Here is a 25,941-nt window from a genome sequence, read left to right as displayed (position 1 = left end):
ATGACTTTAAAATAGTTTTTACCTGTTTTGCAACTATACGTAATAGAAACATATTATGACATAATCCTCGATGTTGCAAATTATTTTGTTTTCAGAAATAATCCCACAATAGAAAAGAATTAAAAGATCTGTATATCTGTTATGTCTAAATTTAGATTCTTTTGCTGTAAAGGTTTTTTCCCCCTAATCAAAGTGTATCATAATACAAGGTCCCAAAACAGGAAGCACAGTGCAGTATTTTATTTTACCTTTCTTTTAAGGGATTAACTTATGTGAAATATCATGGGAGAGATGGAAGTATTTCAGCTCCTCCAAATGGTTTTTTTCAAACGTGCACTCTCAATGAAGTTTAGGTACAAAGAAAACTAAACATAACCATGAAGACTGCTGTATTTGCAAAACAGCCTTAGTATTATATCTGTTTCTTGAATTCATTAGTTAAGGACTTTTGGCAGAAAACTCTATGAGTTTTACTAGTGAGATAGTCTTACATTTTATAGTGGTGAAATGTATAACAATGGCTAGATACTTATCATCTTTACAGAAAATTGTCTTAATGAGTTACACTATCGCTTTCTTTTCAGAAAGAGTAGTTTTAAAATTCATTTTTATCTAAATGAAAGGTCATCTGAGCATACAGTTCAGATTAATTTTTCTTCCAAACAAAATACCATTAAATTTTAGTATTGCCAGGTATTCCTGTCCATGTTATTGTGAGGAAAGACATGATGTGAATATTTGGCTGTCAGCTCATCTGATACTATCTTTTCTATTAAAGAGCAGAATGCACATTGCCAACCTTTTGTTATCTAGTTTCCCGACTGCAGCACAGCATCGGGTTCTGCCAAACTGGCTTACGTTTGTTAAGTGCTCACCATGGACTTTAGTTATCTTTTCCTGGTAGTCTGCATCCTGCCACTTAGCTGTAAATGTCACACACTCTTCTTCATTCATGCTTCCTACTAGGAGTTAGTTTTATTCAAATTGTGTGCAGAAATATGCAAGTGGGCAGGAGAGAAATATTAAATTTATTCTAGCCATAGGTGTTGCTGAAAAGACTTCTGTCAGGAAGAGGTTAAAAATCACAGTTGTTTCTCTAGATGGTTGTGCCCTGTCTGGTGAGTGGAAAAATGGGGAAAGACCCATTAAAAAAGTCCAAATGTAGAAAATTAAAAAAAATTATTCTGATACTTTAAAGCATAATTAGTGTGGACTAGTCTTTTTTTCTGTATTTACATAACATATATCTAAATTTAACTTTTATATTTTAGCTGCAGGTATTGATTTTTCAGATGTAATCTTTCCCTGGAATTAAAGAGAGGATAGAAATAATAGAGACACAACAGAAGTCAGTATATGAAATGCTAAAAATTTGTTACTATTTAACTGGTTGCAGGATATGCTCCTTTTAAGTATCTGATCTGCTGACAGATTGAAACTATACTGTAAAGTACACCATCAAACCAACTCCTTGGTACTTCTGAATAATACTTCACTATAAATCTCCAAGAGGTTTTGCTTTTTAGGACATTTTACTGCAAATAAAATTCTGTTATACATCCACACAGAAGATATTACGTAAGATTAGAAAAAAATGTTATTTTGTCTCAAACCAAGTGAAAGATAATTTTCAAAATATTTCCATAACAGGGAAGAAATTCCATGTACTCAGAGGGGGAGAAAAACCCAATCCGACAAAACTCCTAAAGCATCTTATTGTGAAAGCAAACTGCCTTTACATTATTCTGAAGAATGTAAAATATCATAATGTTCAATAGCAGAGCTTACCTTTGTGTGATAACAGTGCGCTTTTGACTGTTACCGAAGAAGGAGTGTAGGATGCAACTCTTGGAAAAGGTGTGTACATAGCTGCACACTAGTGTACTCTAACTGATATTTACTGGTAGGAAATCAAGCATTTCTTTCCAGTAGCTACCTATCCCTAAGTATTTGTTATGTTTTGAAACTTGTTCAACAATTTTTCTTTTGTCTGATTTTTTTTATGGTGACACAAATTTCTGTTAAGGATTTTCTTTTCTTTTTTTCCCTCTAAACCTAAGCTACCTTCGCTTTCAAACTAATCAGACCAAAGGCTCAGTCTTTCTGTTTTTCCTGCCAAGTGCAGACATGAGAATTTTGCTTTGTTTTAGTATTTCTCTGCTGAAGATGAGGGTGCTTCTGGGAGTTGCAATTTCAGTAAATATCTTCTTCAGTGGTGTGTTGTTAATGTTGTTTGTACAGCGCTCCATGTTATATTTCACCTCATTGATTATCATAATACAGAATTGCCTCAGAAGTTTAGTTCTGCCCCAGTGGAAAATACCAAAGATTCCATTCCTGAAAGCTGCTTTTGCTTCACTGACTGATGACTTTGCTAGATCAAATAGGATGATAGGAAAAACACAGGCTCAAAATGGTTCATTTATCTGTCCATCATGTATAGCCAAGAGATTTTTGCTTTTCAGATAACTTTACCACAAGTCAAATCTTGTTATATGTGGGTTTTTTTGTGATTACCTTAAACTCAAGGATCATGAGATTAGTGCGAATCTTTACTGTCATTTCCTATGCCATTCAAAAAAATAACGTATATTTCTGTCAAGGCAACTTAAACCAGATGTTAAGAATTTGTCCTGTCTCTTCAATTCAGAATTTATATAGGTTTTGAAGGTATTTTGTAGATTCATGGTAGAAAGTGATGGGAAGCATGCTGATCATAACATACAAAATTACTCCAGCTGGTACCAGTTGTGGTCTGAAGTGGCACAGCCACATCTTGGTGGCAGCAGCTTTTGTTGTCAGCTGTAGAATGCCCACTCACTATCTGCTTGCCACAAATACCCTAAAAAGTTTTTGGGTGAAGTTGTTCTGCAAAGTATCAGGCATCAAGGACAGCCAAAAGAAGCCAGACCCATGAAACGCATGCTGTCTTGTTAATGTGTTTGTACTGACTTCTCACTGAGCAGTGAGAAGGAAAATGTTCTGTCAGTTTGTGTGTGTCAATTAAAGCATCATATGAAAACTGCCTTTTGTGACTGCTGGGATGCATTTTCTACATTTGTTAAACATCAAAAGATGTTTACAACAAGAAGTTTACTTATAAGGAATGGACAGTAGAGAGCAGGTTTCTAAAATCACTGGAAAGTGTATATTTGACCTTAATAGATATATAAAAAAGGTGTGAAATTTATCTTCTGAAAGAGATAAAAGAGATTCCACATGGTCTTCAGCAATGAAGCTTATTAGAGCTCTCTGTTATTTTGATTGCCCGTGCCAGATGTTTTACATACAACTGTCTTGAAATTGAGATAATTTGTCATTCCAGAACTTGATAATGTTGGTGTTTTCTTTGTTCAAGAAACTACTTAACTTTTGTTGGCTGCTACTTCTGATAAACTCACATAAGAGTGATTTTGTTTTCTCATTGTCTCTTTTCCAGCCAACTGTGTCTTTTGTCCTGCCTCCAAGGGGAGGCTTTACTCTTCTGTGGGATCTGTAGAGCAATGACAGTTGTTTCTCTTACCTTTATGGTCACGGAATTGGAGTTCAGTAACCATAAAATGAGTATTTTGAATTGGTAATTCACTTATTGTTACCATCACATCAAGCACTTATACTTTTGACTGCCTACTGCAATTCTGTCCAGTCCCTTTCTTTCTATTATCTTAAGGTGGCAAAGGGTGTATTTGCAACTCACATTTTTCGGGAGTGTGGAATATAGTCTCATTCTTGATGAGCTACAGATAAAAATTGGTGATGATTAATGATTAACAAAGCTAATGATCATTGCTACACTGTAGATGCCTTCCCAGCTCCAGCATGCCTTATTCCATTACAATGTCTTATGTCCAGTTTGATCGGTCCTGTTACCAGTTTCTGTTTTCTTTGCCATTTGTCAGTGGAACTAAGAGAAGTCGCACAGTGAACAAGCTTCTTCTCTTTACTATTTGAATGGTGATAAAATAATGTAACATTTTTTCTGTTACATTTTATATATAGTGACTTCCTCAGGTCTCTCATTGTACCTTGAAAAATCATTAGCCTGAGTCCCTTATGAACCTGTTCCAGCCTGTCATCATTCTGTTGAGAGCATACATGAAAGCTGAACTAACTGTTCTGCCAATGGCCTACTAAGTTTGTTTGCCAGGTGAAATATCTACTGTTCTTTTGTACCATTTGCCTGCTAAAACAGCTTACACTTCTGGGGCTGCAATATTGCCCTGAAAATCATGTTTGCTGTTTGCCTGGTTATTCACCATTCTGCTAATTCCATGTTGTATTGGTAAGTGGGTCGTTAGCAATTCTTCTTGCTTCTGTCGAGCTGCATCCCCAGTGAACCCTGGCCTTTTCCCCAGCTCTCTCCCTTGTTGCTTTCTATTGTTTGCCAATTTGATAAGATACCAGGCAGGTTCTGTTTGATCCACGTGCCTAATATTTCTCTGATGAGGTGGACAGAGGTATGAACAGTGATAATGTGGTCTCTCAGTTGTCAGTCAAGGCATGCTCTGCTTCTTGGCTGCTGTTGAACCAAACTGTTGATTTTTAGGCTGTATGTCATGCAAACTCACAATCCTTTTTGGGAGTTTGTTTTCTAGGATACATCTGCTTCCTATAATGAGATCTATATTCTTCACAGGTACATGCACCTGTGTGCCCCTGTTCTGAATGTAAAAATGAGTTTTCTAAAATGCACCTGAGTTAGCTGGGAACTCTTGTTTGGACAGTTGTGGTTTCAGTTTAGCAAAAAGTCCAGGTCATTCTGCATTTAGGACTTGTGTCTCCATTGTAGTTAATGTGGCCCCATGCTAAATGCTGACTTTTTTCATAAATGTTTCTCTGTATTTTTCTACTTGAAAAATAGTTGTATAGCTTTAAGCAAAGAGATGACTTGCAAGAAAATAGATGCAGATGAATGATAATTCTTTGTACCTAATTGTGCCTTCTTTTGTCCAAAGGCCATTTTAATCAATATAATATGAATGATTCTAACTAATGTTTGTAATATGAAGATAACAGCTTCAGTTGTGTATGGAAGAAACATTTCGTTTCTGATATAAAAGTGTGATATAGCTACCAAATTAAAGACATAGTTAGTTCATCCCTCTCTCTTTTATTAATCTAGAGATTTAGAAGTATTAGAGTAATTATTTTTAATTTTGAGTGTAAAGTTTTTCTGATAAATTGACTCCAGCTGGCATCATGCCTTTCTCTAAAAGTCCACTTATCTTCATTACTTGGCTAGTAATTTTAAGCTATCTGTATCTTGCTGTACAACTTCAATCATTATTATTATTATTATTATTATTATTATTATTATTATTATTATTATTATTATTATTATTATTATTTAATCAGTTAAATGCTTATACAGAATTTTATTGCATGGTAGGAATTCTAGTGATACTATCACAAAATTTACTCTCTGGCTTGATGTATTTTAAACTCTTTAAGTAGGAATGGTCTCTACATTTGTATTTGTGGTATTGGTATATGAAAATTGAGTGGTAGTGCTAACTTATATTTCAAAAGATAGGTCTAAAGCCAAGTAAGAAAGTTCAGCTTTAAATTGAAAGACTCACAGGAAAGGTTTTCAGTAGGAACAATGAAAGAAATATACTGTTCTCAAAGTGGTTCTTGATAAGTTATGGGAAGCTTCATGCAATAAAGTTGGAGTGCCAGCAGGGATCTGAATTTAGTAGCTCAACCAGATGCATATTTCTGTTTACAGAACTTCAAAGTGAAATCTTTTCATTGTATTGATAAGTACTGTGTTGTTAAAACAGTGAACTTCTGGATATTCCACATGAAAATTTTGATTGAATATAGGGTTGAACTTTTATTTTGGACACTATTATACTAAGAAACTGAAAGTGAAAAGGAAAAGAAAATAAAAAGTATAGTGTTCATGAGCTAGGTTATTGTGTTTTATAATTTCATGGTTTATGTTTTGCAGTTTAAATAAAAGAAAATTCCAATAAGACAGACTAACCAAAAATAGTGACTTTGATTTTAATTCTGTTTTTGAAACACAGAGAATGAGAAAAATCCATGTACCAAATGTAAAACAGTGTAATCATTAGAAAGAAAGGTTATTTTCCCACTCCCATGCTGGAACTAACATTAGACTCCAAATTGAAAATACCATATTTGTTGATCTGGTGACAATAGTCAGGCAGATGATGTTTTTGTGGTGGCACATGAAGCTTTGCTGAGGCTGGGGGCTGTGGGTGCTCTTTAAAGAGCACCAGTGCAGTGCTTCAGGAGAGAGAGATGCTGTGCAACGCCTGCCAGGTGGGGACAGGCTGGTTGTCACCATCAGCTCAGCCGTACGTAGCACTGCTCTTTGTCAGCACAGGCTGGGGAACCAGCAATGCCTCTTGCGTTTTGCCTTTCAGGTTTTTTGTTAGTACTGAAGGATCCCTGTGCAGTTAGAAGAGTGCACTATTTCCTTGAGGTTATTGTCTCATTTTATCAAGATAATTTATTTCAGTGCAAATTCAAGAAATACCTCTTGAGATATCACAGATTGATAAAAATAGGTGGAGTCAATCAAGTAACTCAGGCATAGGACTGGGAATAGAAGTATCGGTTTTGGTAGCTCGGAAGCTTTTTGGTCTTTTCTTCCAAACTGACTGAAATGTTGCAGGTGGAGTAACGCTGATATCCATTTTGTAAGTTTTTATTTTAATCTCCTGAAACCCATACTCCATAGATCTTTAATTTCCTATATTTTCTCATGATTTCTAGGAACCTTGCAATCCTTTCTGTGCAGTCTTGAACTCTAAGGTTCTAGCTGACTTTCTCTTGGTCACAGAAATGTGAAGTACCCTTTTGTCAAAGCCAAACAAGCATTCAGAAAAAAAATCCAACCCCCAAATCCCTCCTGCCAGTTTCAGCTCTGATGCCTTAAGTTGCTCCAGAATGCTTTCCTGTCCTGACAGATGTTCCTCCCATGTTTTATGAAAACAAATGAAGTCATTTTAGCACATGAAGATGTCTTCTGTTCTCAACCTTTGTGTTAGGTCATTTACTGCTCTCTGAAATGTCCCTTGTGCATTCAGGATTTTCTAACACATTCATCAAAGTTAAAAGCTATGCTTCTTACTTTTGTCTGCCATGGAAAAAACAATTAACTCCTGTAGCAAAGGATTTTTCTTTTTTCTTTTTTTTCAACATTATGTCTTGTAGATTACATGACAATTTTCTTCTATCCCCATTCTGCCTTATATATTTTTTTGGTATTTGTTAGTTCTAAGATTATCTGTCAGTCCTTCAGTTGAAAATGAACATGACATTTCTGAAAGATTCTGGTGATGTGTTTCTACTGATTGTACTAAAAAGCTGACTATCTTTAAATGTGGTTCTTTTTTTCCTGTTCAGGTATAGAAAGAAATGTACTTTAAGAACAAGTGCAAGAATAATTTATAAATCATGCCACTCATTTTCATAGTAGTGAAGGTGCTTCTAGATGACACTTGTACAGATTAGTTTTTATATGCCATTTGGATGCCTTATCTACATGAATGTGTTTATACCAGTAATAGTCATGTTATGATAATTTTTTTTTTTTATTTTTGGGATCTGAGTCTTTGGGAATATCTAATAACTGAATAACTTACGGTTTTCACAAGAGGGCTGTGATATTACAGTTCTTTAATAAATGAAGCAGTATTCATGCTACCAATCCACAATCTGGACTCTTGTCTTCCTAAAAGAACTTCAAACAGATCAGTTTTTATAAAATGACAGTCCGTGGATATTTTAGTTGTGAACAGAAAATTTAAAGCATTTGTTTCCAAACATAGAGAGTGACCCAGGATCATTCACCTGAAATCTCATCTGTCCCAAAATACACTGTATTATTTGAGCACTCTCATATTCAAAGACCAGTGCCTTAAAGAGCTCTGCTTTAGAGCACTGGCTCAGCAAATCTTACTGTTTTGTTCTTTATTAGGAATTCTGTTTTCAGTTACTCTTATATTAACTTGGGGAAACACAACAAGTGTGTGTACACAGTTTGTACGTGAGGAACGTGGATGTGGAGGATTACAATTTACAGAGCAGAATTCATATGAGAAGAGATAGTGGGTAGAAGAAAGCATGTTTTGTATGTCTGGCTTTTTTTTCCTCCCATATGTGGAACACAAGTCTCTCAAATATTTACAGGAGAATGCTTTTTGATAATACAGGGTTTGTCTCCAGCACCATGTCCAAGAGTTAAATGAAAATGGTTTTTAAGCACAGTAATAATACATATGGTCTGCTTAATGGGTGAGTGATACAGTAGCACGTTTTCTGACTGCTCTTTACTGGGTCAAGTGCTTTTCCTTGGTTTTCTACATATTCATGTTTATTTCTGAACTGTTTGCTTTGAAAGTATAAAAGAATAAAGAAAGAAGATCACTTAGGAGTTAAAGAACCTACTACGGTTCTCCATTTCTAAAATGTTAATAGTGAAAGAAATTTGAAATATTAGATCCTTAGCGCCATAGGCTAAACAGCAATCCTCTGAAAAGGTTAATATTTAATTTGGCATATTTGCTCTGAATGTTAGCTATATTAAATATTTGTATTTTCTGTGAGCTTGAAAGAAGCTTAGTATTTTCAGCATCTTGTGTAATTCCTATTTCCAGAGATCTATTAAGAGGTTATTTAAGGTCACCACTGTGTTGCTGTCAAAAGACACGGCCCTCAAAGCCAGCAGAGCATGCTAGCCCAGGGTGAGCTGGCTAGAAACATCATGTTTGGCTCATGTACTTTGTTTCAGCTGCTGAATTGTAAAAATACATCTGAAAACCCTCTGAAAATAATTTAGGCAGTAACGGCTTTATTAATTAAGAAATAAATCCATTAAAAGTTTTTAAATACTTAGTATTCTTCTTCTCTGTATTCGTGCAAACAGCAGCTGCAATTAAGGCTGCTGTAGCTGAGAGGGGAGAAGCAGTGTCTGCGAGTGGGATGGCAAATGGACCCTGGGACGCTGTTCCTGCTAACATATGGGCTGCTATTAGAAAGGAGCATGAGAAATCTGCTGGTGAGCAGTGCATGAGGAGCTGCAGTGCCTTAATGAAGGCAAGAAGAGAAGAATAATTGACATGGAGAGCCAGACAGGATCTGTTATTTGAATTGGCCCTTTGGTGTTCAGTTTGACAGGCAAGCTAAAATGCCCTATAAAATGAGGATCAACAAAAGGCTGACTTTTTGGAAATAGCCTAACCAAGGTATAACTGTGTGCTTTCTTTTAAGATTTGTGAAATTTTTGAACCTTCACATAGCTACCATTTTACACCACAGAATCATCTGTATTTAGATTCATGGGACTCAGGTGTTTCTCACCAGAGGATTGATTTCATTTTGCTTGTGATGCATCAGCCTGATAATCAGCTACAAACAAGCAGGAAACTGTAAGTCCTTATGAAAATCCCACTGCAAATTTGCACAATTTAACCTAATCAATTTGTGGCAGCCTGGAGGTGGCAATAGTGGTTGCAACCTCACAAGTCTGGGGATAAATACAGTCTTGCAAAGAAATTATAGGCACAGGAGAAAGCTGAAGTTGTGTGTTTTTTGTTGTTCTCTCCCCTGCCTCCCCCGCTTGAGTTCTGTGGATGACACTTGAATTACCACTGTGCCAAAAACTAGGAAATGAGTAAGTGTGGACTCAGTGCCATAATCCTCTCCTGAGCGGGGTGGGGATTCTGCTGGCTTGCAGCAGAGTACTTGCAGAAAGCTAATACTCTTTTCTGGTTAGAAACAAGGATTTTAAAAAGCTTTTAGTAGTTATGCTGGATAGTGCTTTTCAAGAGCAAACAAATAAATGCAAAGATGAAATGAGGTTTCATTGTTGCCATCAAGAGGCAAAATATTACAATGATGGAATAAGTTCTGTCTCAAGTATTCTCATGGCTAAAATTGCTCAGAATAATAAGCTATGTAAGAATCAGATGTATCAAATATTAAATTTACTTAATAACTTGGTATTAGGCATTGGACAACATCAATACTTTTCCACTGTACATTTACTGTCACTTCACTAACTCTGAGGCTCATTTTTCACTTTCTCTTTTACTTGCTGTGTCCAAAAAATAATCAGCAGCTGTACAGAGTCTCCATGGGAAAATAAAACCCAACCACTTAAATTACAAAGGGGGGGAGGGAGAGGGAGGAAACAGTATTCAGAGGCAAGCAAGGAAAATAGTTGTGATGCATGAGACTCATCATTTCTATATTAAACGATTACATGAATTGGATGATACAGAGTTAAGGAATCAGCCTTCAACTTTTTAGCTTTGTTGACTAAAATTTGTACTCTGGTAAGAAAAAAAATGTGGTAGGAGACAACTACTGAATATGAAGACAGAAATGTAGAATTGCCTTGGTCCAATACCCAGAACTGACTGTATTAAGCACTGGATCACTGCCAAAAAAAGCAGCATTAAGAGCTATTTAGCTATTTCTTTCCTTGTCTTTTTTACAGAGCCAAGTCACAGAATGATGTGCTAAAATATGAGATGGAATGACTTAAGTGAGGTTCAGACAAAAATGATGGAAACAGGAAGCTGCAGCTGATAATGAAAATCACTTCTGAAACCTATAATAGGGGTTTATTTATATACAGTTTAATAATTCTCCATGTTTAAATATAAAATGATGCAAATGGAGCAATATTTATTTCATGTGGTATGTTGACAACCTTGATCCTAAATGCCAGATAATCCCTTAGATATGCACTTTCCTTTCTGTGCCATTTGGCTTTCTGTATAAATCTTTGGTTGCATTGAATGATTATTCAGGATTTTCTGTTTTCAAGGTACTACTTTAGCCTACTTGGGGTTTTCTGTCTGTGAGAAAATGAACATTTTTTTCATTTCCCATAGATGAGGGCAAGGTAGAGAAGGGGAGGGTTTCCACGTATATCAGTGCTGCTTTATTGTAACATTATTGTGACATGCTTCTTATGCTCTAATGCCAAGTTATAAAGAAAGTGTTGCTGTGGCTTCTTATTGTCATAGCAGAACAATATTACTAGGAGAGTTCTCTCCCTAATTCCTGAGTTCCTTATCCCCTTCTACTCCATAGTAACTACTTATAGCACTAGAGGAAAGATGTTATGGTTGTGGAATTTCTTGAAGACTGGTATTGCTAGAGCCAGATAGCTTATCTAAGTAGTTATTCCTTTTTAAATTTTTTTTATTATGTTTCCTCTCCCTAGATCCTTGCTGCTGCTTCCCCCTCAGGGTTGCTGTGCAATGCTTGTGCTCTGCTGGTTTTGGCCATGATAGTGCTGCTCTTGTACCAGGATTCCTTCAGGGGGAACCATTCATATCTGACTTGCCTGGGTGTTGTGGATCAAGAAAGCCCCCAGGGAAATATGCTTACAAAGGTGTATGACCAGGAAGCCACTACTCTCCTGTAGTGTATAAAAATTTAATCCTTCGTCTTCTCAGAAACAATAATTTTTTTACTTAATTTTGTGATTACTGTCACTGAAATGCTGGGATGTTAAATTGAAGTTGAGATCAAACTGATTTGCCCATACCAGCATTAGTCTATTAATGTATAAATGTTTTATTAATTTTTTTCTTCATCTTTGAAAGAGATTTTATTATCTGAAATCATTACAATTCAATAATACCTCAATTCCATGGAATGCTTTGGATGCTACCTTTTTTCTTTTCTAAAGTCTGCAGGTTGGAAAAGCATATAAAAGGTTTTACCTCTATCTTTTTAGCTACTTAACTATTCTTTTGACTTGTGCCATGCATTATCTGTTAGCTTGTAATTCACTTGGTTTGGTGCTGATATTCTGTTTTCTTGGTGTTTGAATGAAAATGTCTAAGACTTGCATCTTTGGGGAGGCCTTGTGCAGCTGCTGTGTCTGTCTCAGCCCTAACAGCTGTTTCATGTAGGTGGCACACTCAGACCGACAACTTTCTTTCCAACAAGGATTTTTCTCCATTCATCTATATATGGCTTATTTCTGAAGTTATCCATTTCCCTATTCTCTAAGTAACTGAAATAATTAAAATCTGTTCTTAATTTCCGAAGAAATTAGAATTTTTTCTTTCCAGTCTTAAATATTTTGAGTTTCCAATATTTTAAAAAAAGATTTCACTTTAATAATTTTGCCTCATCGATTTTTTTTTCTGTTGTAAGAAAGCATAGCCATATAATTAATTTTGTAGGTCTTTACCCTAAGGCTGTCCAAGGTAATGAAGTTTCAAAGTAAAATGAAGGTGAATGTTACAGCATCATAGTGGTCACACAGGACTATCTGGGGTAATTGTGACTGTTGTGATAATACAGATCTGAATTTGCCCCTGGTGTATTTTTCTAGCCTCCTTAAGAAAGCTAGCTATAGCAGAAGAACTCAGCATTTGCAGGTGTCTGGGAACAGCAAAAAACCCTCATGACCTGTCAGCTTCTTTTCCTATGCCAGAACTCACAGAGAGTTATCACTAAATTGAAGTTCAGCTAATATTGCTGCAATGGTTTCTGCTAGGGGTGATGAGCAACTTTCCCAGAAAGATGGAGAATTGTTTTCTCTACTCTGCTGTTCAGTGGCAGAAGGAGTAACAGGGCCAGGAAATGATGGTTTTCTTGCATATGGTTTCACATAAAGCAATTCAGCCTTTGCTGTGGTAACAAACATTATCTGTGATTGCCCTATATTTTTGGCACTCATGGATCTTCCCAGGAGTCACTGGTTTCTTGCTATGGCTTTCCTTTCAAAGTGGTTAATAACCACTCTGAAGAAAGCCTCATGTTTCAATTTACATTTTCTTAAGCTTCTAACTGTTTCTGCATACTAAAAACTTGAAATAGTAGAGAATTATAATAAGACATATTAATAGTAGGATGGATAAGTGGGCGTCCTTGAGATGATTTCTCTGCAGCTTTGTTTTGCCAATATCTGGCCAGAGGCAGTTATGAGTGGTGAATAAAGTTCTCTGTGTAGCTGCTTGTTTTGCCAGCAGTGTGCAGGCACCTTTACTGTTTGCTGAGCAGTGTCCTCTGCCTTCAGTTCAGTGGTTACCCCATTCTATGAGGAATCGATTTTACCAGCTACAAAGTAGCACATGTGGTGTTGATGATGATCTCACACAAAAAAAGAAAATAGTTACTGAAAGTCAGGAAGCTTGCCAGGCTGAGCAGCTTAACCAAGAACAAAACCTTTCACAGAGTAGCTGTTGCAATATTGAAGAGCCTGTCCTCAAAACACACTGCAGTAAATTCAGGAGTAAAGCTTGTCCTTTTACCTAAGATTGCAATTTCTGTCAGAATTGTCTTTGCTTTTTTGAAGATTTTATTTTTATTTTACTATCTTTAAAGAAATATGAAAATTGTCACAAAAAAAAAAAAGCAGAAGGAAAATGGATTTGAAAAAAATCACTATTTTGAAATTAGGAACTAAATAAAAACTGGAATTAGCTCAGAGTAAATGAATATCTGTAAATTGAGATAAATATGTGCTATGAAGACACATATTTAACAAATTAGCGTCTCCTTTCAAAAAGATCAAGCTCTACAAGTGTCTCTTTTGGGAACTGAAGGTTCTACTTCGCTTACCAAAAGAGAAGGGTGTCATAGTTATTCCATTTTCCTCATGAGTGTTGCTTTATATCAGAGGAGTTTCCTGCTTTGAAGAATCAGCACGCGGCCCAGCCGCCCTGTGATGTGACTGCCGTGCTCCTGGAAGGGCTGTCTGGAACGAGTTCACTCTGTGACATGGTGCATGGCTCTCCAGCAATTATTTCTCTTCTCCTGCCTTTGGCTCTACAGCTGTTTTTGTGTCCCCAGTCAGGTTCTGTCTGGCTATTTTTCTGTCCTAGTCACGTCAGTTTGGCAGTCACTTCCTAGAAATAGTGTGGAATGGCTGTACTGAAATGCTGCATACCTCAGATGGGGCTCCTAAGTGTAACTTGGGAGCAGCAATAGAGAGTTATTTCCCTGTTAGTTGCCCTGCCTTGTTTTAATGATTTCTAAGAGAAGTATATTGTGCCTGAATATCCCAATCGGGAGGTTGTCTTGCCAATATCTTACTTATAAATCTGAACACATGGTCGAAGGAAGGAAGGAAGCCAGAAGTGTTGTCCATGGGGAGCACTGGGAAGATTTCTAGGGGTGGATGACGTGAGACATTGGTGAGTTGCAGGTAATGCTGTCAACATGGAAATAGTGCCATAAAAGATGCTAGTAAATTGCATTAAAATTCGTTATTCTGAGGCTACATCATTACCACATACAAGCTAGCTGATTTCTGGATAGCTTTGTGTGTCCGTGTGAGCTGTTGTCAAGGGATGCCACATTTAAAAGTATGCAGGAATGAATTTCCAACTGGTGTGCAGTCTGGAGATGTTTAAAGTATTCAATCATCATAATTTTGTTTTCTGATAGAAGTGGAAATGATACATTGCTTAGGGAAAATTGTTTTCTAATTGTGCGTTTGAAAAATAGAATTGGTTATGAGTGTTGATGAACTTGCTATTTTATGTAATTTATGTGGAAACATGGAAGCAGCCTGTCAGAAGTGTTACATCCCTTTTCAGGTGTGCCTATGTGACCTTTTCAAGTATATAAGTTATTTCAGTATATATCTATTATTTCAGTGACAATTGCTTAGAGTTGTTCAGATTTGGAAATGCTGCACGCTGAAAATCACAAAATAGCTAATTTTTGATGTGTCTTTGACAATAGGCTACCTTGGTCTTTTATTTTATGCTGTTAAAGTTTCACTTAACTTCCCTTCTCTGACATACTTTTGTCCAATAAAAGGGCAAATTGATAATTATTTAACAATTGATTAAATTAACTTTCACTTGAAAGTTTTGTGGGCTCTGTATGGCAATGTGGAAATTTATTGCACAGTTACAGCTGAAGGTAGCACTTGTGATGAACAATGATAGCACAGCACACAGTATGGTGTGCTGTGTTATGCTCATGGTTGTGCACAAGATTTTTGCTGTTTATTTGCCCTGTCTTGTTCTCAGTTAGATAATTTCTAAAAAAAGAAGTGTATTGCATCTGAAAATCTTGCAAATACTGAAATGACTTGAAGACAATGATAATACAGAATAAGGTTAGTTATGGTAGTGTATGTTGCTGTCCTTGTAATGAGGTAAAATTGTGTTTACTTATTTAGCTTTAATCATTCCATTTTCTGTTCAGATTTAGAGGCAGTTATGTAAGTTGTGAATGGATTGTATGGAATAGAGTGACTCACCAAGACAGAACATAGTGCTCATAGCTGTGTTGGTACAGGGAAGTGCTCAATGACTCAGCTATAGAAGAGTCTGCTAATTAGAGCTGCTGTGCATGTGGATTTAGATGAATATCTGCCCTGAAGCTGTCCAGCACATTTTCTGACACCTCCTACTGCATGAATTACTGGGCAGGCTTTGCTTTGTGTTGGGCATATCACCTTTAAGGATGTTAAAGGAGCTCTTCAGATTTCCTTGTTATGCCTTGCAGTTTTCTGTTTATTTAATATTTTTGTTGTCCGTTCTTGGCAGCTGCTGCAATGGGGGTGAAGCACAAACTCTTTGTGCTTTGCCCTCCCAGTAGCATACCAAAATTTGAGGCTTTGCTTTTGAAATGTCTTCTAGTATTGCCTTAATCCTTTCATTGGTATCCTCTCAGTATAGGAGTAATCCCTCTGTCAAAATTCTGTCTACTCATAGGAAAAGATCTCAGTTTACATCTCAGTTTGGGAAGGTCTCAGTTGAACATGTTTCTAGCCTGAGGAGTCATCAGAGCAAATCAGGCCCTGGGAATGGTTTCTGGGTGGTGTTGGTCTCTGCTGGCTAGCTGAGTGCTCCTGACCTACCCCAAGGTCAAGTTGGTTTTCTCTGACTGTGCTGCTGTGCTGTAGGGACAAACACCAGCAATCCCAACTTACTTGCATTTTGTGTTGTTACTAATATTGGTATGAATGCTAGCAGGAATATATTTTATTTAAAAATGGCTGCTTATGATTTGAGTTTTAAAAAGCAAAATTGTAGGAGGAATTGTGATGCTTAAAGGAGATAAATATTTTATTGCAGTTATAAGAACATACTCCTGTCTATAGTTTGCAGACTTACGTGTTAATTGATATTTCAATTCCTAGAATGAGCCATCCTACTACATATTGCAGCCCTATGGTATTTAGCAAATAATTCCTTTCTTCCAGACATCTTGAAAGTTGTGAAAGATGCTTTTGTTGTCACTGTATATGCTCATTGACTCATACCATGTGTGTACATCTATAAACATAATATAGTCCAACTCTCTTTTTTGAAAATTATACAACCTACTTATTTTCCTGTTTGTTTAGTGCTGGTGAGCTAATTGGCTACAGGTTGCAAACTTGTCTGCTTTTGTGGCAGTGTTTTTGTCTTTATAAGACCTTTTAGAAAGTGCTGTTTAACTGAGAGCTTTTGAGTTGTGTGAAAGCAGAGCAGAACTGCATCTGCTGGTTAAGTGTCTTCTCTATTTTAACAGCTCCACAAAAATCCTTCTCCACTGTTGCAGGAAAACATGTATTTACTGCATAACCAGGTTTTGTCCACCTTTCAGAAACTGCTGCGTGTATTTTTGCTGTTGAATTTGTTTAGGTGCATCATGTTGGGGCCATATAAAACATATGAAAATAGAAAACAAAACCAAAAACTACCTGGCATGATAGAGTATTGTCTTTATCAAGTGCTGGACAAAAAGGTCCATTTACCTTTTTCTTAAGAACCTTTATATAATAAAAGCTATTTGGAATATTTTTTCTCTGCAATTAATACTGTCTCAGATATTCAACAGATATTTCTTAAGTTCATTGGTAGTCTTGCATTTTCAAAATAAACACAAAAGCCACCTGTAATATCAAGTTTTTGTGATCACTGAATAAATAGGTAGGATAAGAGATAATATTACATAGCCTTAAATAAGTAGAGGTACATTAAGTTCTGTTTGGATCACTTTAAAAGTTTTTCTATCCATTTGTTTCAGTTTTATTTCCTTGCTTAGTCAATTGATTATCAGATTCTTGTTAATTTTCCAGATGAAACATATTAATTAAATATGTGTGAATAAGGACTGAACAGCTGAACTGATCAAGTCTGTCAGAAGTTCCTTAGAGGGAGCTACTAAAGCTCTTAATCCTAACATGCTCTTAGCAAAGCCTTTAACATCATGCCTTGCATACCCAAACAATCCCCTGGTTGCTTTCTGTAACGTTAACATTGGTTTGTGACATGATGAAGTATACAGAGTGACTTCTTCAGATGGTTTCAGGCCATAAAAGCTTTAAGGCAGGAGATAAAACTATGGTCTTCTCTTGTTACACAGTATTTTGACACTTAAACTGGCATTCCCAAAAATTAAAGGATATTTTTAATAGTTATGGAGGATAATTTTTAAACCTTTTTGATAATTCTGTTGGGGTTGTGCTTTAGGCTCTGAAGGGCAGAATTAATATTCAGTGCAGGCCTTTAGTTGGAAAGAAGGTGAAATTTTAAAAAACAATTAACAGCTCCCTTTTTGTTTCAGTTGATGTTTGCTTGGACTACATTGAAATTAAAGAACCTCCAGTAAACTGTTGTTTCTTTTGCTAGGTAAAGTTAAATTAATTTAGAAGATCAGAGGTGTAATTCAGGAAAAATGAAGTGACACTTATTAAATTGTTGCTAAAGTCACAAGGTCTTTTTATCAAGGTTTCTGTGTTTTGGCATGTTTATTGCCCTCTGCAAAACAGAATTGCCTTGAGTAAAATGAGCCAGTGGCCTGAAGAAAGTTCCAAACTTTCCATTGTATTTTAATCAAATAATCTTACCTATTTCTGATCTTAGTGGTTACTCATATTTCTTTAGTATGTGTCTGCTATTGGTCACATATTTGTTTGTGCTTACGTGACACTTGTATCAGGACTTATTATTCTATTACTGTGGTTATATTACTGGTAAACTCAACCTGGTTCTTGGTTACTAATCAAAAATAAGATAATGCACCAGATGCTTAACAAAAATAGCTTTCTTTTCCTTTCTAAGGCAACAAAGTTACTCCACACTGCCTGAACACTATATTTTACATATGTACACACAAATTCGATGATTTTATGTCAGGCAAATTCACACAAATTAGTATTTGTATTTGAGTTTTCATCTTTAAGTGAATGTTACCACAGTGAAGTGGTAAAAGTGATAAAGATGCATCACCAGGACAAGGGCAGATATTTTCCTTTTTCTACTTTATTGTTAGTAGGAAGTTTGATTTGCCTTGGGTTTTCCTATTTCTACATCAGTATTACATACAGAAACCAAAGTGATTTCTGCTAATGCATTTCTATCAGCGGGCTATCTTTTGCATCATCCTTTGTTAATTTGGAATCTTCCTTTTGTTAACTCAATATCACCAGGAAAGAAAAGTGGCCTTGCTACTAAGCTTTAAAGCTTTAGCACTTCATTGAGTTTGGTGTGGGCAATCTGTATGACTTCTGCTGGGGCAACTTCTGTCTCTATAGACAGAAATGTTAATAGTTTCTTCTTTTTACAACTTTGTTCTGATTGTTCAAGTTTGCAATCTGTCCATGTGCTTATACAGAGGTCCTCATTATGAATGGCATTCAACAGAAAACTCCGGAAGATGTTTATAAAAGTAAATAATATTTAGCTCAAACAGATGGAGACTACTGAGTTTCTTCTTTCACTGTTCAAAACCCTGATAACTTGAGATTTTTTTTCCAAGGAGCTTAAGGGAAAAGAGACACAAACATCTTGAGCTGTCACTGGCTTTGTGTCTTGATGGATGTGATGATAAAACCATCACTGGTGAGAACAGGTTAGCTAGAGGAAGGATGTCCAACGTGAGCATGAGAACAGTGACCCTTGGAAGGACGGTGTTTCACAATGTGCTAGACTGAACAGTTTCAGTAATTGTCTCAAGTGCTTGTGGTTTCAAAGAACCATTATCTTGTGTAAAAAAATTATGTGTGTAGAAATATTAATATTTGGAGGAAACATAAAATGTTGGTTTTGCTGTGAATTGAAAGGTTCATTTTTAATTTCACTAATAATTTCATTATTAGCACTGTACAGATGGTCTGGGGATGTTTTTTGTAGGTACTTTACAAGGCAAGGTAAAGTCAGTGAACATAATTTCTCATAGTTGCCTTTTGTTCAGGAAAAATCATGTAAACTGGAGGAGGCAACACAATACCTTGGACTTGTTTAAAATACCAATCTTTTTGCTTAAGTAAAAACTATTTTTTTAAAGTGGGTTTAATTCAACACCAATAAATGTGAGCATCTTATTCTGAGAAATGGGTAACTTTTGCAGCAATATGAAACTACTGTGATGAGAATATTGTCTGATGAGTGGTCTTTAAAGTGTGATATAAACAGCAAACAGGGAAGAAGAAATTTAACAACAATGTTTAGGATCAGTGTGAATGGAGGAAGACTAGAGAGGTTGATTTGGTAATAGCTGGACTTTGGACTACGGTTTATTTCTGTAGAAGCAAAGAAAGTTTTCTGTAGAACTGTGTAACAAACAACCAAGCAGTTACTGATGTCTCCCTCGATGGGGGAAAGAAGGAAAGGAGTTGAAGGTGAAACCGAGATTGAATCCAGGGGTTTGTGACTCTGAGGGAACAGGAAAAGGAGGAATTTGGATAAAGATGATAAACAACCACTTTTGTTAATTGGTACAAGCTCTGTTGTCTTCATTCCCAGTAGTTGAGAATATGGCTGTTGAGTTCAGCTTTAATGCTAAGTTTAAATTGGCAGGGAGATCTCAGGATAAAATCTCTGCAGAAATAGGCAGAGATGAAAGTTTGAGGTTATAGATCCCGAATTCCTGGAAGTGGGATTGTATCATGGTCCACTGAGTTGTAGAGGCAACTTAGGGAAGATGAGTTATCTATGAAGAAGTGAAAAAGAAAAAACCTGAAAGAAAAAGAAAAGAGGGAAGAAGAAATCCACCAAAAAGGCCAAAGGAAAGTTAAAAAGAGATTGGAGCTTTGAAAAGTAAAGAATTTGAAAGCATCCTAATTGTGAGATTAACTACAAAAGGAAAACATACAAATAAATTGAGGGGAGAATAAAAAATAAAGGGTTTTAGGGTTTTTCTTTTCTCAGTTTAACAGAAAACATATTTAATGATCTGAGAAAAACATAATTTAATATAGAAAGCAATTTAAGCATAATAAAAACTCCTTCGATAATTACTGTTTTTAGAAAGATGTTAGGAAATGCAAAGGTTCTGTCAGAAATTTATATATTTTACTTCATAGTTCAAATATTGACATCTCAGGGTCTTTTATACTTTTTTGTACTTAGAGGAAACTACATGCTAAAAAATTATTTGTAGAATAACTCTAGATTTGTTACTGCATTTAGGTAATGTACAATGAAATCAAATAGACGAAGATTCTGGAATAAGTTATTAGTCTTTTACTAGGTAGTTTTCTTATTTTCTCTGCATAAAACTGTAGATCAGTAAGGAAATATATGTGCTGTAAATATATATCTGTCATATACTTTCCTCCAAAAGTTGTAAACATGGCATTATATTCTTCAGATTGGCTTTATTGTCCAATTATTCTTTAATTAAATTGAGCTCTTTTTTATTTAAAGCTGTCTTTTGGGGAGATATTGCCTTAGATGATGAAGACTTAAAAATCTTTCAAATTGACAGGACGATTGACCTTACGCAGCACTCCAACGAAAGACTTGGCCATAACACAGGTATGCTATTTCAAACTTGTTTTAATTTATTTTTCCTGTTAGTTAATTCTGAAGACAATTTCTGTTTTAAATGTGCAAAGTCAGTATAATGTCTTGGATAACTTTAGTTTACACTTATAAAAGTTGTTAAACAAAAGCTATAGATTCACATTAGGGAAAAGAGAAGCAAAACATTCAATTTTATTCCAGCATTTCTGTTTAAAAATGTCTTGTTGAGTTGAGGAACAGAAACTTGTAGGAAGATTAGAGTCTACTCTGCAGGTGGTCATGTGGGAAAGGAAATTGTACAAAGCTTTGATTTCATCACTGAAAGTTCCTGATAGCAGAGCCCAAACACACTATGGAGAACATATGTGGTATCCTGGAGGCAAAATTGGAAGCCTAGCATTGCAACCTATCCTTTTGCTTTTTTTTACTGTTTCATCCATTTCTGTACCCAGACCTAGAGGAAACACTAGAATGTGTTCATCATCCTTGCTAAGCATGCAAAAACTAAAAAACCAACTATCTATTTGACATTTTAATAATGTTTCTATGCTATTGTTAACATACAATGCATTAGCACCAGAAGCTGCAATCTGATTAACAGAGGCAGCTGGGTATTCAGACAGATAGATAAAGAGATTTTTTTTAATGTGTAAATGTCTGTTTGCAAGAGAGAAAACATAATCCATGCCTAAATGGATGTCTGTCTAATGTCTAAAAATATTTATGCTTTCAGGCTGTGATTAGTAAATTGATAACTTAGAATTTGTAAACTTTCAGATACAAAAAAAGCCAACTTACTGAGAAAAAGTCTGGAAAAACTGTTATTAAAAATGTAAAAATTTATTACTGAAATTTGTTTTCTGTTAAGCATGTTTTATGTATGCCGGAACTGAGCTACCATAACTTATTCCTGATATGTGGAAAAAAATTTTTAGACCAAAGAATCAATTTTGAATTTAAGCTTTCAATATTGATATATTTAAAAATATTTTTTATTCATTCTAGGTAGATACTGTGATTAGAGTATTTTTATGACAATTTGAAAATTTATCTCCTTTACATCTACTTGTTTTTCCAAAACAGGAAAACTTTTGATCATCTAGATCTGGACTAGATCTTAAAATGCTAATAGAATTAGTGGTCTCTCTGCTCTCCTCTCCTCCAACCAAATAGTTTTAATTGCCTTTGAAGATATCTCAGGCACTAGTTTTGTTGAAAAAATGCAGAACAACATTGGTCATTTCCCCTTAAAGTGGGGCCAGTCAAGTGATTTCTTTGGCTTGCTGACTCCCACTTCTTTTTGCTTTTCTACTTTTGAACTGCAAAATTGTTATTATTTTTTAATTTCCACACAAATATACAAATTTCTAAGCATTTAAAAATTATATTTAATTTTCTAATACTTAGGTTTTTTTCCTTTTTTACCTGTCTTGTGACATACACATTATGTTTTCTTGTGGATGGTATCCTATTCAGGATATTGAATCACCCTGTTAAGTATTGCTAATGCATTTGCACCAGTTGTTTCTACCTTTATTGCACAAGAGTCGATGCAATTGTGATGATCAGTGTGACTAAACTTTAGAGAACAAACTCTCCTAAGTTAATGACTTCATAACTGCTCTCAGCAAACCCTCATCATTCTTGATCTTTCCAAAAAGAGCATTAGAGAAGTCAATTTACATACACACTTCATGTATGTAATTTAGCAACTGGAAAAGGAATAAAAGCAATCCTAGGTATCTGTAATCTAGAATACAAAATTTGGTCTTTGTTACAGACACAATGGCAATGAATTGTAAACTTGATTTCTGAGCAATTTCTATTGTAGATTTTCACAGACTAAAGGTGATATCAGGTAGAAGGATTAGATACTTGGTTGTAAACCATCAAGAGGAAGTAGTGGAGTCACAGTTGTTATTGCAACTCTAATTAAAATCCTGAGCCTCACAGGCTGTGATTCACATTGTGTGACTGCTCCTTTTCGTGAGGATTATCTGCCTGGATTTGCAGGGTCAGATAATCTGTGAGCTTCTTGGGGTATGGCTCTGTCATTTCGTTTTTCATTTTGTACAAGCAAAATGCATAATCACCGTAAACAGAAAAAAAGAGTAAAGCTGATAACATTTGTGTCTATAGTTTTATAAATCCAAACTGCCAAAAGTATTCTCCTTATCCTGCCTGAATTATGAGAAGATGCAGCAAATAGGAATTAAAACTTTTTTAGTCTATATGGCTTGGCAAGGTTGCATGAGAGACAGCTTAGTTAAGTGAGAGACTTTTTCTTTGGTTTTTTGCTAAATGAAATACACAGACTGCAGTAAGACAGAAGAGTGTTTTGGGGTTACTTTCCCCCTAAAAACATAGTATAACACTTTAGTAACTAATGGATTCTTTAGGCATTTTATGTTTGACAGTTCATGCTTATAATGATTTTTTAAATATTTATTTGGAATGCTTGGCTATAAGCCTTATTTTATAAGATGAATGTGAACATGAGAGACAATTACATTAATGATGATCCATGTTCTATCCTCTGCACTTTATGTTATAGTTACCCTGTAACTTGTTGGAAAGGAATGTGTTGATCTATTACCTCATCTATTTAAAATGTTTTTAAAAATTTGGAAAATTTTTCCCAAGAGAGCCAGCAGCTATGTGACAGTGTAATGCAAATAATTAGGCACGTTGTTATTCACTGAGCAGCCACACACTCACTTGCCTTATAGGGAATTTTCTCATCTGTAATATGAATTCAAGTTGCTGCTTAAAAAATATTTTCTGCATAGATATAAAAATTTGTTATAGAAAGTTGGGAAATGCCTTTTTAGTGGTGCTGGAGGTTTCAGTGGTCTGGTTTTTCGTATATTTTTACCTTTTCAGTTGTTAAAGTAGTTTAGAAACTCTCTTGTCCTATAACAAGTATTGACTTGTAAAATACAGCTTGCTGCAAACCTCTAAAATCACAAAACTTTCAGAACAATTCTGCATTATTTAATTGACTCATGTAGTGTAGTCAGTGTTATTGCTTCTGCCTTATTGGTGTTTGAAAAGCCACTTGTAGCTGCAAAAGGTTTATGTGTGAAGGGAGGATGTAGCAGACTCAGATACAGTAAACCCAGAAATGTGTTTTATTTCTGTAAATGGCATGGTAAATGTTAAAATAAACTACTTCCTATCTTAGGCTTTCATTGACTGCTGTAATTACACAGACATATATGTGTGTATACCTGCCAGGTCTTACTACAGTATACACCAACATGTGATGTTTCAAGGCCTTAAAAGTGCATTGACATCTCTATTTGCATGCTAGCAAAGAAAAACGAATATTTCATGGCAAAATCAACCATATTAAGTTTTGCTGGGTTGGTTTGTTTGTTTGTTTTCTGATGGAACTTTGACTGTTTGCTTTTTCTCCTTCCCCTCCCTTGAAATGACAAAATTATGGAATGCATTCAGGAAATTTCTTTGAGAGTAACCCTTTTAGCTGTCAATCAATATGGCTCTGAGGATGTCAAGGTCAGCAGGAAGAAAAAAAGCTCCAAATAATAATTAGATGATGTAATTGTCATGACTTGCCTGAATAACAAAGACATGTTGCCTTATATTCATGGAATGCATATTAGAAAAATTTTCAGCTAATCATGTGTTTTTATCACATTGTCAAGAGTACTTGAAATGTTTTTATGGAAATTATCGAAGAATATGAAGCTTCCTTTAGGATGCCTCTCTAGGCTGATATGGTTGCTGTGTGTGTAAAATTCCACAGTTTTAACTTTTGGAAATTCCTTTCTTTTTTTTTTTCTTTTCTTTTTAAAGGTGGCTTTGGAGAGCATGGAATGTCAAAAAAACGCGGTGCCCTCTATCAGCTTATAGAGAGGATAAGAAGATTTGGCTCTGGTATTTTCACTGTTTAAATTAGCAAGTTGCCTGATGTGATAGTGTATCATGAACATTAATGATGATAGTAGTTTAACACTTTAAAGCCTTTCTGTATTACTATTGGCATAAACAAATTAAAAAATTATTAGTGCAAGAATAGTAATGAAGAGATTAACTCTTTAGAGTTCTTCTTCCAGCATGAAATCTGAAAGCTAAAGCCCATAGTTTTAAATGTTATGTTAAAAATTGCTTAACTTTGTTTTATGACTGTGTTCACAGTTATGGGCTTAATTAATGTCAATACAGTGTCTTTTCACTGCAAGTAGACTATGCTGCAAAGCTGCTAATTTAGTTTGTTTCCTACTTTTTTCTGGCTCCAGGTGGGGCACTCTGATGATTCATACTGTAAAGCATTTGTGGTGTGTTGTGCTGAACAAGCATATTTTTATATTAATCATACTCTTGTCAGTATGAATGTAGTTAAATTGAGCAGCACATAGAAGTGGAATCTCCCCTAACTCTGGCTGAGTTTACACTCTATATTTGATGCAAGAAGACATGACTTTAATGTTGTGTGAAACCTCACTTCAAAAAGGAAATTATATGCAACTCCATTGTAATTGCACCATGTTGTGTTACTCAGAGCATGGTAACTGCCTTTGCAGAGGTGCTTTGATATATAATCTTCATTCTTTAAAGGAGAATTAAAATTTTAATATTGCATAAGTTCTTGTCATCTTTTGGGTGCAGTTTGGAATAAATTTCTTGCTTAGACCTCTAAAGAGCACAGATAAAAATAATTTGGAATAGTAAAACATCTAAATAAGTGTGTGATGTAGTTCAGTAATGACTGCATACTAAATGTAAAAATAGTTTTCCGTAAAGAGTCTGCCTATACTATAGACACTTTGTGTGTAATTTCTTGTGTAATTCTCATTTACACACTCATTTAATTACAAAGGTTAATCATTTGCTGTACCTATATATTTGGTTGGGTTTTTTTTTTTTTTTTTTAAACCCTGGAATTTTCTGTATAATTCCTGGTACGATTCCAGTTACATGTTGGCTGTCACAAAGGCAGGCTTTTCTTCCCAAGTATCAGAGCTTCCTCCCTGCCTTGTGCTGTAGCTTCTTCCTTGTCTTCCTATTGCTGCTCTCTCAGCCTTGGGGCTGTGCCGACATTCCTTACCATGACTCTGCCCTGGAATCCTCCCCGATTCTGACATGGTCATTAACACTCAAGTGCAGCTGGTACCACAGGGGATTCTCTCAGAGGGAAAATGCAATCTTCCACCAGGAATAAGAAAAAAGGCTACAACTGCACTGAGTAGGATTTGTTAACCACTTTTTGAGGGAT

At 35.5% G+C, this 25,941-nt stretch overlaps 1 protein-coding gene across 1 annotated transcript in view; it reads left to right on the top strand.

Annotated features, from left to right (window-relative positions):
* Positions 1–25,941, top strand: part of TLL1 (tolloid like 1) — a 124,722-nt gene that overhangs the window by 34,237 nt on the left and 64,544 nt on the right. The window contains exons 2-3 of the mRNA XM_058024962.1: positions 20,604–20,714; positions 24,522–24,602. Of these exons, the coding sequence (XP_057880945.1) occupies positions 20,604–20,714; positions 24,522–24,602 (192 nt within the window). The remainder of the gene's footprint in view (positions 1–20,603; positions 20,715–24,521; positions 24,603–25,941) is intronic.

The sequence above is a fragment of the Melospiza georgiana genome, chromosome 5 (genome assembly GCF_028018845.1).
Source record: "Melospiza georgiana isolate bMelGeo1 chromosome 5, bMelGeo1.pri, whole genome shotgun sequence".
In the NCBI taxonomy this organism is placed as follows: Eukaryota; Metazoa; Chordata; class Aves; order Passeriformes; family Passerellidae; genus Melospiza; species Melospiza georgiana.
Note: the sequence above shows the minus strand (reverse complement) of the source record. Positions and strands in the feature narration are given on the sequence as shown.